The sequence below is a fragment of the Phocoena phocoena genome, chromosome 16 (genome assembly GCF_963924675.1).
Source record: "Phocoena phocoena chromosome 16, mPhoPho1.1, whole genome shotgun sequence".
In the NCBI taxonomy this organism is placed as follows: Eukaryota; Metazoa; Chordata; class Mammalia; order Artiodactyla; family Phocoenidae; genus Phocoena; species Phocoena phocoena.
This window is the reverse complement of record NC_089234.1, coordinates 17,348,771-17,368,149: the sequence shown is the minus strand read 5'-3', so window position 1 is coordinate 17,368,149 and position 19,379 is coordinate 17,348,771. Positions and strand designations below refer to the sequence as shown.

Genomic DNA, 19,379 nt, shown 5'->3' with positions numbered 1-19,379 from the left:
TATACCCCAGTGAACCTGATAGAAATGTGGCTATGTTGCCTGCCTTCCAGGGTTGCCTTCTCCATTGCCACACATGATATGCTTTGAGAGCAGGAATATACCACAAACCTTTCATACACTCCATTTTTCACTTTCTTTTATTCTCTCATTGCTTTATTCCTTCCATGAATACTTACTGGAAACATTATGCTGGTGACAAGACACCATCGTAATAACCTATTTCCTATTTCTTTGAGATAGATATATATATATATACTCTCAATCTTGATAGAAGATATTATATAAAGAGGATTTTGCTGAACTAATTACAGTGTTGATGGCGTTCATAGATATTAGAGATTTTTAAGTTAAAAGTGAATTAAAGTTGTTATGTTATGGGATTTTTTTGTTTTATTGTTTGTTTGTTTAACATCTTTATTGGAGTATAATTGCTTTACAGTGCTGTGTTAGTTTCTGCTGTACAACAAAGTGAATCGGCTGTACATATACACATATCCCCATATCTCCGCCCTCATGCGTCGCCCTTCCACCCTCCTTATCCCACCCCTCTAGGTGGACACAAAGCACTGAGCTGATCTCCCTGTGGTATACGGCTGCTTCCCACTGGCTATATATTTTACATTTGGTAGTGTATATATGTCGATGTCACTCTCTCACTTCGTCCCAGCTTACCCTTCCCACTCCCCATGTCCTCAAGTCCATTTTCGACGCTGCATCTTTATTGCTGTCCTGCCCTTAGGGTCTTCAGACCCTTTTTTTTTTTTTTTTTAGATTCCATATATGTGTTAGCATACGGTATTTGTTTTTCTCTTTCTGACTTACTTCACTCTGTATGATAGTCTCTAGGTCCATCCACCTCACTACAAATATCTCAGTTTCATTTCTTTTTATGGCTGAGTAATATTCCATTGTATATATGCGCCACATCTTCTTTATCCATTCATCTGTCGATGGACACTTAGGTTGCTTCCATGTGCAGGCTATTGTAAATAGAGCTGCAGTGAACACTGTGGTACATGACTCTTTTTGAATTATGGTTTTCTCAGGGTATATGCCCAGTAGTGGGATTGCTGGGTCATATGGTAGTTCTATTTTTAGTTTTTTAAGGAACCTCCATACTCTTCTCCATAGTGGCTGTATCAATTTACATTCCCACCAACAGTGCAAGAGGGTTCCCTTTTCTCCACACCCTCTCCAGCATTTATTATTTGTAGATTTTTTGACAATGGCCGTTATGACCAGTGTGAGGTGATACCTCATTGCAGTTTTGATTTGCATTTCTCTAATGATTAGTGATGTTGAGCATCCTTTCATGTGTTTGTTGGCAATCTGTATATCTTCTTTGGAGAAATGTCTGTTTAGGTCTTCTGCCCATTTTTGAATTGGGTTGTTTGTTTTTTTGATATTGAGCTGCATGAGCTGCTTGTAAATTTTGGAGATTAATCCTCTGTCAGTTGCTTCATTTGCAAACATTTCCTCCCATTCTGAGGGTTGTCTTTTCGTCTTGTTTATGGTTTCCTTTCCTGTGCAAAAGCTTTTAAGTTTCATTAGGTCTCATTTGTTTATTTTTGTTTTTATTTCCATTTCTCTTGGAGGTGGGTCAAAAAGGATCTTGCTGTGATTTATGTCATAGAGTGTTCTGCCTATGTTTTCCTCTAAGAGTTTTATAGTGTCCAGTCTTACATTTAGGTCTTTTATCCATTTTGAGTTTATTTTTGTGTATGGTGTTAGGGAGTGTTCTAATTTCATTCTTTTACATGTAGCTGTCCAGTTTTCCCAGCACCACTTATTGAAGAGGCTGTCTTTTCTCCATTGTATATTCTTGCCTCCTTTATCAAAGGTAAGCTGACCATATGTGCGTGGGTTTATCGCTGGGCTTTCTATCCTGTTCCATTGATCTATATTTCTGTTTTTGTGCCAGTACCATACTCTCTTGATTACTCTAGCTTTGTAGTATAGTCTGACGTCAGGGAGCCTGACTCCTCCAGCTCTGTTTTTCTTTCTCAAGATTACTTTGGCTATTCGGGGTCTTTTGTGTTTCCATACAACTTGTGAAATTTTTTGTTCTAGTTCTGTGAAAAATGCCATTGGTAGTTTGATAGGGATTGCATTGAATCTGTAGATTGCTTTGGGTAGTATAGTCATTCTCACAATGTTGATTCTTCCAATCCAAGAACATGGTATATCTCCCCATCTGTTTGTATCGTCTTTAATTTCTTTCATCAGTGTCTCATAATTTTCTGCATATAGGTTTTTTGTCTCCTTAGGTAGGTTTATTCCTAGGTATTTTATTCTTTTTGTTGCAGTGGTAAATGGGAGTGTTTCCTTAATTTATCTTTCAGATTTTTCATCATTAGTGTATAGGAATGCAAGAGATTTCTGTGCATTCATTTTGTATCCTACTACTTTACCAAATTCATTGATCTAGTAATTTTCTGGTAGCATCTTTAGGATTCTCTGTGTATAGTATCATGTCATCTGCAAACAGTGACAGCTTTACTTCTTCTTTTCCAATTTGGATTCCTTTTATTTATTTTTCTTCTCTGATTGCTGCGGTTAAAACTTCCCAAACTATGTTGAATAATAGTGGTGAGAGTGGACATCCTTGTCTTGTTCCTGATCTTAGTGGATATGATTTCAGTTTTTCACCATTGAGAACGATGTTGGCTGTGGGTTTGTCATATATGGCCTTTATTATGTTGAGGTAAGTTCCCTGTATGCCTACTTTCTGGAGGGTTTTTATCATAAATGGGTGTTGAATTTTGTCAAAAGCTTTCTCTGCATCTATTGAGATGATCATATGGCTTTTCTCCTTCAATTTGTTAATATGGTGTATCACATTGATTGATTTGCGTATATTGAAGAATCCTCGCATTCCTCAAGAATCCTTGCATTCCTCAAGGATAAACCCCACTTGATCATGGTGTATGAACCTTTTAGTGTGCTGTTGGATTCTCTTTGCTAGTGTTTTGTTGAGGATTTTTGCATCTATGTTCATCAGTGATATTGCCCTGTAGCTTTCTTTTTTTGTGACATCTTTGTCTGGTTTTGGTATCAGGGTGGTGGTGGCCTTGTAGAATGAGTTTGGGAGTGTTTTTCCCTCTGCTATATTTTGGAAGAGTTTGAGAAAGATAGGTGTTAGCTCCTCTCTAAATGTTTGATAGAATTTGCCTGCAAAGCCATCTGGTCCTGGGGTTTTGTTTGTTGGAAGATTTTTAATCACAGTTTTAATTTCAGTGCTTGTGATTGGTCTGTTCATATTTTCTATTTCTTCCTGGTTCAGTCTTGGAAGGTTGTGCATTTCTAAGAATTTGTCCATTTCTTCCAGGTTGTCCATTTTATTGGCATATAGTTGCTTGTAGTAATCTCTCATGATCCTTTGTATTTCTGCAGTGTCAGTTGTTACTTCCATTTTTCATTTCTAATTCTATTGATTTGAGTCTTCTCCCTTTTTTTCTTGATGAGTCTGGCTAATGGTTTATCAATTTTGTTTATCTTCTCGAGCAACCAGCTTTCAGTTTTTTCGGTTTTTTTTTTCCATACGCGGGCCTCTCACTGTTGTGGCCTCTCCCGTTGTGGAGCACAGGCTCCAGATGCGCAGGCTCAGCGGCCATGGCTCACAGGCCTAGCCATTCCATGGCATGTGGGATCTTCCTGGACCGGGGCACGAACTCGTGTTCCCTGCATCGGCAGGTGGACTCTCAACCACTGCGCCACCAGGGAAGCCCCTAGTTTTATTGATCTTTGCTATCGTTTCCTTCATTTCTTTTTCATTTATTTTGGATCTGATCTTTATGATTTCTTTCCTTCTGCTAACTTTGGGTGTTTTTTGTTCTTCTTTCTCTAATTGCTTTAGATGTAAGGTTAGGTTGTTTATTTGAGATGTTTCTTGTTTCTTCCGGTAGGATTGTATTGCTATGAACTTCCCTCTTAGAACTGCTTTTGCTGCATCCCATAGGTTTTGGGCCATCATGTTTTCATTTTCATTTGTTTCTAGGTATTTTTTGATTTCCTGTTTGATTTCTTCAGTTATCTCTCAGTTATTTAGTAGCGTATTGTTCAGCCTCCATGTGTTTGTGTTTTTTACAGATTTATTCCTGTGATTGATATCTAGTCTCATAGCATTGTGTTTGGAAAAGATACTTGATATGATTTCAATTTTCTTAAATTTACCAGGGCTTGATTTATGACCCAAGATATGATCTATCCTGGAGAATGTTCCATGAGCACTTGAGAAAAGAGTTTATTCTGTTGTTTGTGAATGCAATGTCCTATAAATATCAATTAAGTCCATCTTGTTTAATGCATCATTTAAAGCTTGTGTTTCCTTATTTATTTTCATTTTGGATGATCTGTCCATTGGTGAAAGTGGAGTGTTAAAGTCCCTACTATGATTGTGTTACTGCTGATTTCCCCTTTTTTTTTTTTGGCGGTACGTGGGCCTCTCACTGTTGTGGCCTCTCCCGTTGCAGAGCACAGGCTCCAGACGCACAGGCTCAGCGGCCACGGCTCACGGGCCTAGTTGCTCCGCGGCATGTGGGATCTTCCCAGACCGGGGCACAAACCTGTGTCCCCTGCATTGGCAGGCAGACTCTCAACCACCGTGCCACCAGGGAAGCCTTGATTTCCCCTTTTATGGCTGCTAGCATTTGCCTTATATATTGAGGTGCTCCTATGTTGGGCAAAAATATTTACAGTTGTTTTATCTTCTTCTTCTTGGATTGATCATTATGTAGTGTCCTTCTTTGTCTCTTATAATAGTCTTAATTTTAAAGTCTATTTTGTCTGATATGAGAAATGGTACTCCAGCTTTCTTTTGATTTCCATTTGCATGAAATATCTTTTTCCATCCCATCACTTTCAGTCTGTATGTGTCCCTAGGTCTGAAGTGGGTCTCTTGTAGACAGCATATATATGGGTCTTATTTTTGTTATCCATTCAGCCAGTCTATGTCTTTTGGTTGGAGCATTTAATCCATTTACATTTAAGACAGTTATCAATATATATGTTCCTTTTACCATTTTCTAAATTGTTTTGGGTTTGTTATTGTAGGTCTTTTCCTTCTCTTATGTTTCCTGCTTAGAGAAGTTCCTTTTGCATTTGTTGTAGAGCTGGTTTGGTGGTGCTGAATTCTCTTACCTTTTGCTTCTTGTAAAGGTTTTAATTTCTCTGTTGAATCTGAATGAGATCCTTGTTAGGTAGAGTAATCTTGGTTGTAGATTTTTCCCTTTCATCACTTTAAGTATGTCCTGCCACACCCTTCTGGCTTGCAGAATTTCTGCTGAAAAATCAGCTGATAACCTTATGGGGACTCCCTTGTATGTTATTTGTTGCTTTTCCCTTGCTGCTTTTAATATTTTTTCTTTGTATTTAATTTTTGATAGTTTGATTAATATGTGTCTTGGCATGTTTCTCCTTGGATTTATCCTGTATGGGACTCTCTGCACTTCCTGGACTTGATTGACTATTTCCTTTCCCATATTAGGGAAGTTTTCAACTGTAATCTCTTCAAATATTTTCTCAGTCCCTTTTTTTTCCTCTTCCTCTTCTGGGGCCCCTATAATTTGAATGTTGGTGCATTTAATGTTGTCCCAGAGATCTCCAAGACTATCTTTAATTCTTTTCATTCTTTTTTCTTTATTCTGCTCTGCGGTAATTATTTCCACTATTTTATCTTCCAGGTCACTTATCCTTTCTTCTGCCTCAGTTATTCTGTTATTGATTCCTTCCAGAGAAATTTTAATTTCTTTTATTGTGTTGTTCTTCATTGGTTGTTTGCTCTTTAGTTCTTCTAGATCCTTGTTAAACATTTCTTGTATTTTCTTCATTCTATTTCCAAGCTTTTGGATCATCTTTACTATCATTACTCTGAATTATTTTTCAGGTAGACTGCCTATTTCCTCTTCATTTGTTTGGTCTGGTGGGTTTTTACCTCGCTCCTTCATCTGCTGTGTATTTCTCTGTCTTCTCACTTTGCTTAACTCATGATGTTTGAGGTCTCCGTTTTGCAGTCTGCAGGTTCATGCTTCCTATTGTTTTTGGTGTCTGCTCCCCGTGGGTAAGGTTGGTTCAGAGGGTTGTGTAGGCTTCCTGATGGAGGGGACTGGTGCCTGTGTTCTGGTGGAAGAGGCTGGATCTTGTCTTTCTGGTGGGCAGGACCAAATCCAGTGGTTGTTTTGGGGTGTCTGTGACCTTATTATGATTTTAGGCAGCCTCTCTGCTAATGGCTGGGGTTGTGTTCCTATCTTGCTAGTTGTTTGGCATAGGGTGTCCAGCACTGTAGCTTGCTGGTCATTGAGTGGAGCTGGGTCTTAGCATTGACATACAGATCTCTGGGAGAGCTTTCGCCATTTGATATTACATGGGGCTAAGAGGTCTCTGGTGGACCAATGTCCTGAAGAGGCTCTGGCCTGACACCCAGCTGGAGCACCAAGACCCTTAGCAGTCCTAGTCTTCTCAAATCTTGAACACAAATTCAGAGCAACATTGGGATTCAGATAATCTGCTCAGGCCACCCCCTCCACACAGGTTCCCAGAGAGCCTTCTCCAAGCCCCTGAGGATGGAGGTTTCTTCCAGGTCTGAAATGTTTTAGTCTTTCTTCCTCACCGCTTATATGAATTTCACCTCTTCTTACAGACCTAATTCCAATTTCTCCAGGAAGTCTTTTCTGATTTCTCCAGGCTAGAGCAAATATCCTCCTTGTCTGCTAGTGTTGGCGGGTCTCCTGCAGAGGCGGGAGGCGGCTGTGGCTCACCGCGGGGACAAGGACACTCTAAAATTGCTATATTATATTGATTAAAGGAATTTAATGTCATGGTAATACCTAATAGTATGATAAAATTGAATATTGCAATTGTTATGCAAAGAAAGAAAAATGCAGCTCTAGTTGTTTCATACTTCTCTGTTATTGGTGTCATCTTCCATTTTTATGATGTCTTTACTGGGAACCACATATCCAATTTTACCTTAAGGATAAATTGTATGGAGTTAGTAATAAAAAGCTAACGTCAATCTGAGAGGAGATAATATACTAAGAATGTACTATCCTAGGAAGAATTTGCAGTTTGTATAGGTGTCAAAAATATAATTTATGTTATTGTATTTAAGCAATTCTTATTATTTGGATTTTTCTATCATGAAAGGAATATACAGTCCTTTTTTTTTTTTTTTTTTACAGTCCTTTTTTTTGATGTGCCATGAAATATGAACTCTAATGTAACATTTATACTTTAACTGCTAAATCATCTCTATTAGCTTGGGAGTTCATGAGTGGAAGGGCTTGATCTTGGTTACTGGCCATGTCCCCAGCATCTACCCCTGGCGCAGAGTAGGGCCTCAGTGATTATTCATTGAGTGCATTGATTCTTGGGTACTATACAATTATGTGCATTTGTGTGGTACTCAATAGCTTTCAAAACATTTTTAGTTAGGTTATCTCATTTGACTATAACAACAATTTTGTGAGAAAGTTAGGACAGATATTTTCTTCCAGTGAATAAAATTGCAGTTCAAGTGGATTATGGAAGACCTAGGTTAGGAGGGTGTCGGGGTCATAATAATCTGTTGTTTTTTTATATTGATCATAAGCATTCTATAAACTCTGCGCCTGTTGTCCTTTTGGTACTTCTGAAGTTTTTTTTTCATTTGCACCCAAAGTCATCTTTCCTAACTCAGATTTTCTTGTCCATAGAACAAATTGGCCAGGAGATGTTGGAAAACCTCAGTCATGACAGAGAAAAGATACAGAGAGCACGCGAAAGAGTAAGTAGAAGTGCTACAATCTTTTCACAAATTCAGTAAATGAAAAGACAAAAAAATAAATGAGTATAAGGTCTTGGACATGTGCATAGACAGTAACAATTACATTGGTGTAAGCATGTGTAAAAATGGCTAGGGTGAAAGAGGGATATAGAGTTGGGGTGAGGGGAGTGTGGGATGGAGAAGGAATAAGCTGACTCTTTATGCCTCCATCCCAGAATGCCCCCAGGTAGATATTTTATTTAACATTATATCTAAGGAGAAGATCACTGAGGAAGATTTTGTGATATGTCAGGTCTTTCAGAGCAGAAGCTAAAAATATTGATCTCATCTTCCCTCAATTCATTTTGCTTCCATTTATATCTCTAGGACTGTGTGCGTTCATAGGGTGGAAATATTAATTAATTACCAGAAATAAATTAAACTTTGTCAGCCTGTGAGACATTTGCTTTTATATCCTGTTCAAGTATCCAATTTAAAGCTCCTGGGGTTATCTAGTATATGTAATTTTCTAAATCTAAGAATTTTCAGAGATAATGTAGGTGTCAAAAATGTACTTTAAAATATTTAAGCATTTTTTTATGAATTGGATTTTCCATCATGAAAGAAAATTGTTGTTTGCCAGTGGACTTTAAAAATAATCTAATTCCATGAAGTTTCCTTTTGTTCTGTTTTAATGCTGCTTTTCTCCTCCTAGCTTCGGGAAACAGATGCTAACTTGGGGAAAAGCTCCAGGGTTCTGACAGGGATGTTGAGAAGGTAAGAGCCAGGTAGGGATTTATTTATCTTCCTTTCTCTCTCTTACTTTTTTTTAAGTATATTTTTCATCTCATTGCAACCGGGCATGTTCCAGGCATGCAAGCTTCTGCTCTTAGTACCCTGTGTCAAGAACCTTTTGAAATGACAGAGCACTGATATTAACTCTCGTCTGGACAGGGACACACACTGAGTAACTTAGATTAGAGAGAAGGTTTGAGCTTGGGGAGTTACCTCAAGCTATGGAAAAAATTAGGGTTAGACATGAAGTATTTTTTCATAGCCTGAGGAAGGCCCCATGGCAGGAGCAGACTGATTTTATTTTCTATTTTGATAGCCTCCTTGCTGTAGAGGGAATGGTGGCCTGCAGTACCAGGAGCACACTTGGTATTAGCTTTGCCTCTGTTGCTTTGTTTTCATTTCTTTTTTAAGAGAGTCTGGGGAAACATTCTGACTTTATGTATACTTAAAAAAGATTCTTTTAATTTAAAGGGTATCTGAATAATGTGCAGTCACATGTGCGAGCAAACAAATGTTAATGTTTTATATGTGAAACTAACCTTTGATTGATGGAAGATATTTGGGAGACTATGTGAAAGTAAATGAATGCACGTAGGTAACATTCTACGTTCTGTAATTTTGGAGGGGAGTGAGAAATGTTTTCATTGTTCCGAAAATTGGGGTCGCTTTTGACTTAGGAATATGCAGCATGGAATTATTGCATTCAGAATCTACCAAATAAGACTATCATCTAGCATAACCTTCAGTTTGGAACTGTGGCTAGAAATATGAATGAGCAATGTTGAGAATCGCCTCTAGAATAGCTTAATTGGAATTTTAAAAAGAGAGTCTTGTTTATCATTGATGCTATAGTGACAGCTATTTGAAAGTAAGTACAGTCCTCTCTGATCATGTGTCCATGTATAGTCATTTGCTAAACGTGTGTTTGCTGCGTTAGAGATTGATTGCATGAGGATCAATCAAAGATATGGTCACTTAGTCTTCTATAGGCCAATGTAGCAATGTGATTCCTCTATCAGGCTCCTCAGGAGCAAGGTTAAGTTCCTGGGACACTTCCAGCCCACGCTGACACCACTCCACATGCCCCTCCTTCTCCTACACCCACAGTCCCCAATTCAAAACCATAAACCACCAAATTCTCAGATTAGGGGTAATATGTAAACGGCCTAGAAAAATTCAAAACCCACAGAGAAGTGGCAATTGAAAGGAATGCTTCAGTGCATGTAAACAATAAAAAAGAAAAGAGGGAAAATTCTCTGTTGCTTCCCTGGGAGGGCCCCTGCAATGTGAGCTGTAACGAATATTCTGCATATGTCTCCATTTTGTCAAATCTCATTAAAGAGTCCTCCCGCTTTATGTCAGTTGAGCTGTCCAGAAATCATTCATCATTTTTAGTGTAAAAAAATCATGTGGTTATTTAAATAATATCATATTAATGTTAAAGTTCAGCTGTCATTTAATGGTATGGCTTAATCAGATGTAGCATTTAGGAAAAATCGTTTATCCAGGCTCTGTGTGGCTTTCAGGTTGGCAGATTCAAATAAGGATTTATGGGTTTCTAAACCAACGTATTTCTGTCCACATTTCTGCTTGATGTACCACACCCTTTTGTGCAGGACACTGCAGACAGTTATTTCAGCAAATAACGCATCTCCTCATATTGTGTTTGAATAAATTTGCAAGTCATTTAGAGAGGGTGAAGCACAAACCACTTCTGTAACCTTTGACTGGGCTTTCTTTAGAAAAATCATACTAACAGGGTTGTTTCATAAGCCTACAGAAGAAAATTACTCTGCTGAAATCTTCTTGGGGTTCTCTTTGTAGGCAAACTCAGTCAATCACTGACTCATCTCCTTTTGGGCTCTGTCTAGGGTATGAACAGAAATAAAAATCCCCAGATGGACATCGCCTTTTGCTAGGTCTGAGCCAAGGAAACTCTTAAGTCCACCTGTGCACATTGGTAACTGTGTTTTTCACTAAGCACAACTGGAATCTTGGTATCAGCCAAGGTATCCAGGTACTTTTAATCAATGCTATAACCTGAGTCTTCGGGAACCAAATGTAGATGGTGGTTTTGGTTTAGTTTCTAATTACTATCCCACATGATATACAATTTATTTTGGACTTGGGAACAGGCAAAAATATTTTACCAACTTCTTCACTTCATTATTTTTTATTATTCCCTGGAAAAACAGTCTCTAGAAAGTGGAACCAGGGTTATGTTTCTAATAGGAAGTCTACTTACTGCTCTGATTTTGCTTCCTGTTACATCCCTCCCATTCACATGGCACTCACTTCCAGCACTGGTGGGGTTTTATTTCAGAAAGAGAAGTCACATTATCTTACCAAAATTACATAGCTGTATCATGTGTCAACAGGTGCTTCTGATTTAAGAAAAGTTATAATATTGAAAAGTGTGCTTCTCTGTATAAATGTATAAATACATACAAGAAATGAATGTCCTCTTTGTTCAGGGTAGGTGTTTACCTGCATATAACATAAGCTTCTTTATTTTCATATGATAAATTCTTTATGACCGAAGATAGTTAAGTATTCTACAATATACCAAACCAAGGAATTATTTTATTTAAAAGAAAGACTGCTGATTATTTTTAAACTTAGGTTGTTTTTAAATTTGTAAAATGAACAGGAGTGGTATATCATGGTCCCTCATTTGAGTCATTTTGCTAATATTGACTAGTCTATTGTGAAGACAGGTGAAACCAGTGTTCCATCAGTGCCAAAGTTTGTACATAATCCACCCGATTTTCTAAGGGTGGCTAAAGGTAGATAGGAAAATAAAAATGAGTAAGTGGCAGCCACTACCATTTGTGCTTTTTAATCTTTTATTAACTTCAAATGGGGTAAAAAAAAATTTTTTTTTCCTTCCTTCCTTCCCTCCTTCCTTTCTTCCTTCTTTCTTTCCCTCCTTCCTTCCTTCCTTCCTTTCTTCCTTCCTTCTTTCCTTCCTTCCTTCTTTTCTTTTTTTCTCCTTACTCACTTCCTCAGTAAATATTCAGTAAATATACTGAATACAAGGACTTGGGGCTTCTCAAATGAAATCAGTTTGGATCCTTGCCTTCAGAGTACTTCAGTCTAGTAGAGAATATGTGCATATAAAGTGGTGCAGGGATTCATAAAAGTATCTCATTTTCAAGGAAGCTATGGAAGATTCTACAAGTCCAGTTAATCCTTACTGATCATTAAAAAGGGTGCCAGGAAAACAAAGAACCAATAGAAAATATGATTTCAGTAGCTATACAACCAGTAAGTGTGAAAACAATAGAGAAATAGAGGATGACTTACGGAATCATAAGTTTTGAAAGAAACTAAACTATGCAGAGAATATTAAGACATATCTAGTGAGAGAGCAGCTGATTCAACCTAAATAAATGTTCTTCATGTAACTGTACTATATCACCAAAAGAAAGAAAACAAAGGAAAAAACCAGTCCCTTCAAACTTATATTAGTAAAACTTGACATCAGAATGCAGATATAGCTGAAAAGTAATTTTTATTCTGTCTTGACATAAGATGAAGAGCTACCTGGGGACAAACTGTTCATTTCCTGACTCTGTAGACAGAGTTTTAAATAAAGTGGTATTCAGATAATAATGAAAATTGTCGTGAAACAAATGACCATTCATGCAATGACGGGGGTCAAAAAAAAGGATTTTTCGTTGACTTCCACAAAATTAGACTGTCATTAATTGGTTGTCTTTAAAGTGCCTCAGGTAGCACTGAGAGGCTTCAATGTTGCTCTCCATATATATTTGCCTGTACGTGCATGTTGGTGTGTATATTTTTTCCTATACATTTGACTGGGAGGTCTTATTAGATCAAACAGTACCAGCAGGAAGTGAAAATGAAAACAGAAGTTTTCAAGATTTTCAGTCAGCAAACAAAGGACATCATGATTCTGTTTTCTTTTTGCCTCTGAAGAGTGAGTAACTTATCAGTAATTGTATGTTTGTTTCTAAAAGTATCTAAAGGATCCCTTAGAAATTTGAAATATAATTTGAAATCTCTGTTGACATAAATTTGGAGGACATGTTACAAGTTTATGTTGACCCATTGACCACATGTATATGCTGGCAAAAGACTTATGAAAGGAAATGACATATGTAACATTTTTTAAAACTCCTTTTCTGTATGATTATCTTAATATCAAACAATTTTCTCTCTCGTGCACACTACCAATATTTGCTACTAGTATTAGTATTTACACACACACACACACACGATACAGAATAGCAGAATTACACACACAATAGCAGAACGTTTCCTTGAAAAAGTGAATTCTGCTTATCCTTCCATCATGTATGTAGTAACTTTCTTAAATAGGTAGCTGTTGAGAGGTGTTTTGTAACTAATCTATAATATAAACAAAACAGATGGGATTAAATGAAGTTGATGCAGCTATCACTATTTATACATTGTTTAATTGCAATATAATTGATTTATTATATTAGTTTCAGGTGTACTACATAGTGACTCAATATTTTTATACATTACAGAATGATTACCACAAATATAGTTACCATCTGTCACCATACAAAATTATTATAATATTATTGACTATATTCTCCATGCTGTATATTATATCCACATGACTTATTTATTTTATAACTGGAATAACTTAATCCTCTTACTACTTAATACATGTATTTTTGTTAGAGCTACTTCTGAGCCCATCTGGGGAATAACTGCCACCTATCATTGTTATCACATTTTACATTTTACACATGGTTTTGTTGCTTTGGTAGGAAGACAGGTAAAAACATCTGGAAAACTTAAATGTACTGTCAGAATGATTCCTAAGGGTAAATATATCAGAAATACCAATGCAATTTCTATAAGCAATAGTTACATAATTTTTTTATTAAACAAACTTATTCTTAAAGAAATACGCTATGACTTTTAATCTTCTTTAAAAATTCGTCCCTGCCCCTCCATTTGCCCAGGAAACATTTTGTTATATTTTAATTGTTCTTATTATGATGTCTGAAAATTCAGCAGTAGAGAGTTTTCCAGACTTGTGAGAAAAATGTCCTTGAGAATTTACTCTCCATTTTTATGCACTGCAAAGTGTCTTACATTATCTTTTTCTCTTTTTTTCTGGTTTTCGCTTTTCTCTCTTTATGTCATTTCTCTTTCTTGGCCTGTTTTTCCTAGCTGTGAACGTGCGTGGGCCCTGACTTGAAATTCTACAGCAGAATCGTAACCTCTAAGATACTCTTCGGTTTTCAACCACGTGCTTATTCTTTCAGAACAAAATGATTCCGTTTGTTGCAGATCCTTTACACTTAGCAGATTTAGGTTCTAAGCTTAGAATAATGCTACAAAGAGAAAATTATTTTTTAAAAACCTTGGTCCTTATTGTGTGAGTAAATTTATTACCATACACTTGACTCATTGCTTTCGTCCTATGACCCCTTCAAGGCTGACATGGGTGATGTTGTTACCAAATGAAAGAACGACTTTGGTTTTCTTTATATATGTTTCTTTTTAATAACATTCTTGTAGCTTTAAACATAGAGTTTTGGTATTGTGTTAGCCATTCGAACACAGCATCTAAAGTTATCCATCAGTGATAACTCTACCAGCTGCCTTAGGTGTGTGTCTAACCCGAACCATACTTTACACACATCAGATCTAATCCTTAAGAGCCCTGTGAAGGAAGCATCGTATCCCCATTTTACAGGTGAGAATAACGATGCTTAGTGAAGTAAACTATCAATAGTCATATACATAGAAATGTACAGGATTAGACTATGAACTTAGCTGTCTCTTTTTTTTAATTTTTTTAATTTAATTTTTTTATATGGCAGGTTCTTATTAGTCATCCATTTTATACACACCAGTGTATACATGTCAATCCCAATCTCCCAACTCATCCCACCACCACCACCACCCCCCTCCTTTCCCCAAATGGTGTCCATATGTTCGTTCTCTACATCTGTGTCTCAATTTCTGCCCTGCAAACCAGTTCATCTGTACCATTTTATAAATTCCACATATATGCGTTAATATATGATATTTGTTTTTCTCTTTCTGACTTACTTCACTCTGTATGACAGTCTCCAGATCCATCCACGTCTCTACAAATGACCCAATTTCGTTCCTTTTTATGGCTGAGTAATATTCCATTGTATATATGTACCATCTCTTCTTTATCCATTCGTCTGTTGATGGGCATTTATGTTGCTTCCATGACCTGGCTATTGTAAATAGAGCTGCAATGAACATTGGGGTGCATGTGTCTTTTTGAATTATGGTTTTCTCAGGGTATATGCCCAGTAGTGGGATTGCTGGGTCATATGGTAATTCTATTTTTAGTTGTTTAAGGAACCTCCATACTGTTCTCCATAGTGGCTGTATCAATTTACATTCCCACCAACAGTGCAAGAGGGTTCCCTTTTCTCCACACCCTCTCCAACATTTGTTGTTTGTAGATTTTCTGATGATGCCCATTCCAACTGGTGTGAGGTGATACCTCATTGTAGTTCTGATTTACATTTCTCTAATGATTAGTGATGTTGAGCAGCTTTTCATGTGCTTCTTGGCCATCTGTATGTCTTCTTTGGAGAAATGTCTATTTAGGTCATCTGCCCATTTTTGGATTGGGTTGTTTGTCTTTTTAATATTGAGCTACATGAGCTGTTTACATATTTTGGAGATTAATCCTTTGTCCATTGATACCTTTGCAAATATTTTCTCCCATTTTGAGGATTGTCTTTTCATCTTGTTTATGGCTTCCTTTGCTATGCAAAAGCTATAAGTTTCATTAGGTCCCATTTGTTTATTTTTGTTTTTATTTCCATTACTCTAGGAGGTGGATCAAAAAAGATCTTATTGTGATTTATGTCAAAGAGTGTTCTTCCTAAGTTTTCCTCTAAGAGTTTTATAGTGTCCAGTCTTACATTTAGGTCTTTAATCCATTTTGAGTTTATTTTTGTATATGGTGTTAGGGAGTGTTCTAATTTCATTCTTTTACATGTAGCTGTCCAGTTTTCCCAGCACCACTTATTGAAGAGGCTGTCTTTTCTGCATTGTATATCCTTGCCTCCTTTGTCATAGATTAGTTGACCATAGGTGTGTGGGTTTATCTCTAGGCTTTCTATCTTCTTGCATTGATCTATATTTCTGTTTTTGTGCCAGTACCATATTGTCTTGATTATTGTAGCTTTGTAGTATAGTCTGAAGTCAGGGAGTCTGATTCCTCCAGCTCCGTTTTTTTCCCTCAAGACCACTTTGGCTATTCGGGGTCTTCTGTGTCTCCGTACAAACTTTAAGACTTTTTGTTCTAATTCTGTAAAAAATGCCATTGGTAATTTGATAGGGATTGCACTGAATCTGTAGATTGCTTTGGGTAGTATAGTCATTTTCAGAATATTGATTCTTCCAATCTAAGAACATGGTATATCTCTCCATCTGTTGGTATCATCTTTAATTTCTTTCATCAGTGTCTTATAGTTTTCTGCATACAGGTCTTTTGTCTCCCTAGGTAGGTTTATTCCTAGGTATTTTATTCTTTTTGTTACAATGGTAAATGGGAGTGTTTCCTTAATTTCTCCTTCAGATTTTTCATCATTAGTGTATAGGAATGCAAGAGATTTCTGTGCGTTAATTTTGTATTCTGCAACTTTACCAAATTCATTGATTAGCTCTAGTAGTTTTCTGATTAGCTCTAGACAGTTTTACTTCTTCTTTTCCAATTTGTATTCCTTTTATTTCTTTTACTTCTCTGATTCCTGTGGCTGGGAATTCCAAAACTATGTTGAATAATAGTGGTGAGAGTGGACATCCTTGTCTTGTTCCTGATCTTAGAGGAAATGCTTTCAGTTTTTCACCATTGAGAATGATGTTTGCTGTGGGTTTGTCATATATGGCCTTTATTATGTTGAGCGAGGTTCCCTCTATGCCCACTTTCTGCAGAGTTTTTATCATAAATGAGTGTTGAATTTTGTTAAAGGCTTTTTCTCCATCTATTGAGACGATCATATGGTTTTTCTTCTTCAGTTCGTTAATATGGTGTATCACATTGATTGATTTGCGTATATTGAAGAATCCTTGCATCCCTGGGATAAATCCCACCTGATCATGGTGTATGATCCTTTTAATGTGTTGTTGGATTCTGTTTGCTAGTATTTTGTTGAGGATTTTTGCATCTTTATTCATCAGTGAGATTGGTCTGTAATTTTCTTTTTTTTGTAGTACGTTTTTCTGGTTTTGGTATCAGGGTGATGGTGACCTCATAGAATGAGTTTGGGAGTGTTCCTTCCTCTGCAATTTTTTGGAAGAGTGTGAGAAGGATGGGTGTTAGCTCTTCTCTAAATGTTTGATAGAATTCACCTGTGAAGCCATCTGGTCCTGGACTTTTGTTTGTTGGAAGAGTTTTTATTTTTTTATTTATTTATTTTTCGGTGCGCGGGCCTCTCACTGTTGTGGCCTCTCCCGTTGCGGAGCACAGGCTCCGGACGCACAGGCTCAGTGGCCATGGCTCACGGGCCCAGCCACTCCGCGGCACGTGGGATCTTCCCGGACCGAGGCACGAACCCGTGTCCCCTGCATCGGCAGGCGGACTCAACCACTGTGCCACCAGGGAAGCCCTGTTGGAAGATTTTTAATCACAGTTTCAGTTTCGTTACTTATGATTGGTCTGTTTGTATTTTCTGTTTCTTCCTGGTTCAGTCTTGGAAGATTATACCTTTCTAAGAATTGGTCCATTTCTTCCAGGTTGTCCATTTTATTGGCATAGAGTTGCTTGTAGTAGTCTCAGGATGCTTTGTATTTTTTCGGTGTCTGTTGTAACTTCTTTTTCATTTCTAATTTTATTGATTTGAGTCCTCTCCCTCTTTTTCTTGATGAGTCTGGCTAATGGTTTATCAATTTTGTTTATCTTCTCAAAGAACCAGCTTTTAGTTTTATTGATCTTTGCTATTGTTTTCTTTGTTTCTGTTTCATTTATTTCTGCTCTGATCTTTATGATTTCTTTCCTTCTGCTAACTTTGGGTTTTGTTTGTTCTTTCTCTAGTCCCTTTAGGTGTAAGGTTAGATTGTGTATTTGAGATTTTTCTTGTTTCTTGAGGTAGGCTTGTATAGCTATAAACTTCCCTCTTAGAACTGCTTTTGCCACATCCCATAGGTTTTGGATTGTCATGTTTTCATTTTCATTTGTCTCTAGGTATTTTTTGGTTTCCTCTTTGATTACTTCAGTGATCTCTTGGTTATTTAGTAACGTATTGTTTAGCCTTCATGTGTTTGTGTTATTTACAGTTTTTTTTCCCTGTAATTGATTTCTAATCTCATAGCATTGTGGTCAGAAAAGATGCTTGGTATGATTTCAATTTTCTTAAATTTACTGAGACTTGATTAGTGACCCAAGATGTGATGTATCCTGGAGAATGTTCCGTGCACACTTGAGAAGAAAGTGTAATCTGCTGTTTTGGGATGGAATGTCCTATAAATATCAATTAAATCTTTCTGGTTTATTGTGTCATTTAAAGCTTGTGTTTCCTTATTAATTTTCTGTTTGGATGATCTGTCCATTGATATAAGTGAGATGTTACAGTCCCCCACTATTATTGTGTTACTGTCAATTTCCTCTTTTACAGCTGTTAGCAGTTGCCTATGTATTGAGGTGCTCCTATGTTGAGTTCATATATATTTATAATTGTTATATCTTCTTCTTGGATTGATCCCTTGATCATTATGTAGTGTCCTTCCTTGTCTCTTGTAACATTCTTTATTTTAAAGTCTATTTTATGTGATATGAGTATTGCTACCCCAGCTTTCTTTTGATTTCCATTTGCATGGAATATCTTTTTCCATCCCCTCACTTTCAGTCTGTATGTGTCCCTAGGTCTGAAGTGGGTCTCTTGTAGACAGTATATATATGGGTCTTGTTTTTGTATCCATTCAGCAAGCTGTGTCTTTTGGTTGGAGCCCTTAATCCATTCACGTTAAAGGTAATTATCGATATGTATGTTCCTATTATCATTTTCTTAATTTTTCTGGGTTTGTTTTTGTAGGTCCTTTAATTCTCTTGTGTTTCCCACTTAGAGAAGTTCCTTTAGCATTTGTTGTAGATCTGGTTTGGTGGTGCTGAATTGTCTTAGCTTTTGCTTGTCTGTAAAGCTTTTGATTTCTCCATAGAATCTGAATGAGATCCTTGCTGGGTAGAGTAATATTGGTTGTAGTTTCTTCCCTTTCATCACTTTAAGTATACTATGCCCTCCCTTCTGGCTTGTAGAGTTTCTGCGGAGAAATCAGCTGTTAACCTTATGGGAGTTCCTTTGTATGTTATATGTCGTTTTTCCCTTGCTGCTTTCAATAATTTTTCTTTGTCTTTAATTTTTGCCAGTTTGATTACTGTGTTTCTCGGCGTGTGTTTCTCCTTGGGTTTATCCTGTATGGGACTCTCTGCACTTCCTGGACTTCGGTGGCTATTTCCTTTCCCACATTAGGGAAGTTTTCGATTATAATCTCTTGAAATATTTTCTTGGGTCCTTTCTCTCTCTCTTCTCCTTCTGGGACCCCTGTAACGCGAATGTTGTTGCGTTTAAGGTTGTCCCAGAAGTCTCTTAGGTTGTCTTCATTTCTTTTCATTCTTTTTTCTTTATTCTGTTCGGTGGCAGTGAATTCCACCATTCTGTCTTCCAGGTCACTTATCCATTCTTCTGCCTCAGTTATTCTGCTATTGATTCCTTCTAGTGTGTTTTTCATTTCAGTTATTGTATTGTTCATCTCTGTTTGTTTGTTCTTTAATTCTTCTAGATCTTTGTTGAACATTTCTTGCATCTTCTCAATCTTTGCCTCCATTCTTTTTCCGAGGTCCTGG

At 37.1% G+C, this 19,379-nt stretch overlaps 1 protein-coding gene across 3 annotated transcripts in view; it reads left to right on the top strand.

Moving 5' to 3' along the window:
- VTI1A (vesicle transport through interaction with t-SNAREs 1A) overlaps positions 1–19,379 on the top strand; it is a 362,797-nt gene that overhangs the window by 201,989 nt on the left and 141,429 nt on the right. For 2 of the 3 annotated variants that reach the window (XM_065894296.1, XM_065894295.1), the window contains 2 exons: positions 7,692–7,762; positions 8,457–8,518. In XM_065894296.1, coding sequence (XP_065750368.1) covers positions 7,692–7,762; positions 8,457–8,518 — 133 coding nt within the window. Of the gene's footprint in view, positions 1–7,691; positions 7,763–8,456; positions 8,530–19,379 lie in introns of all 3 variants that reach the window. The other variant, XM_065894297.1, reaches the window with a different exon arrangement.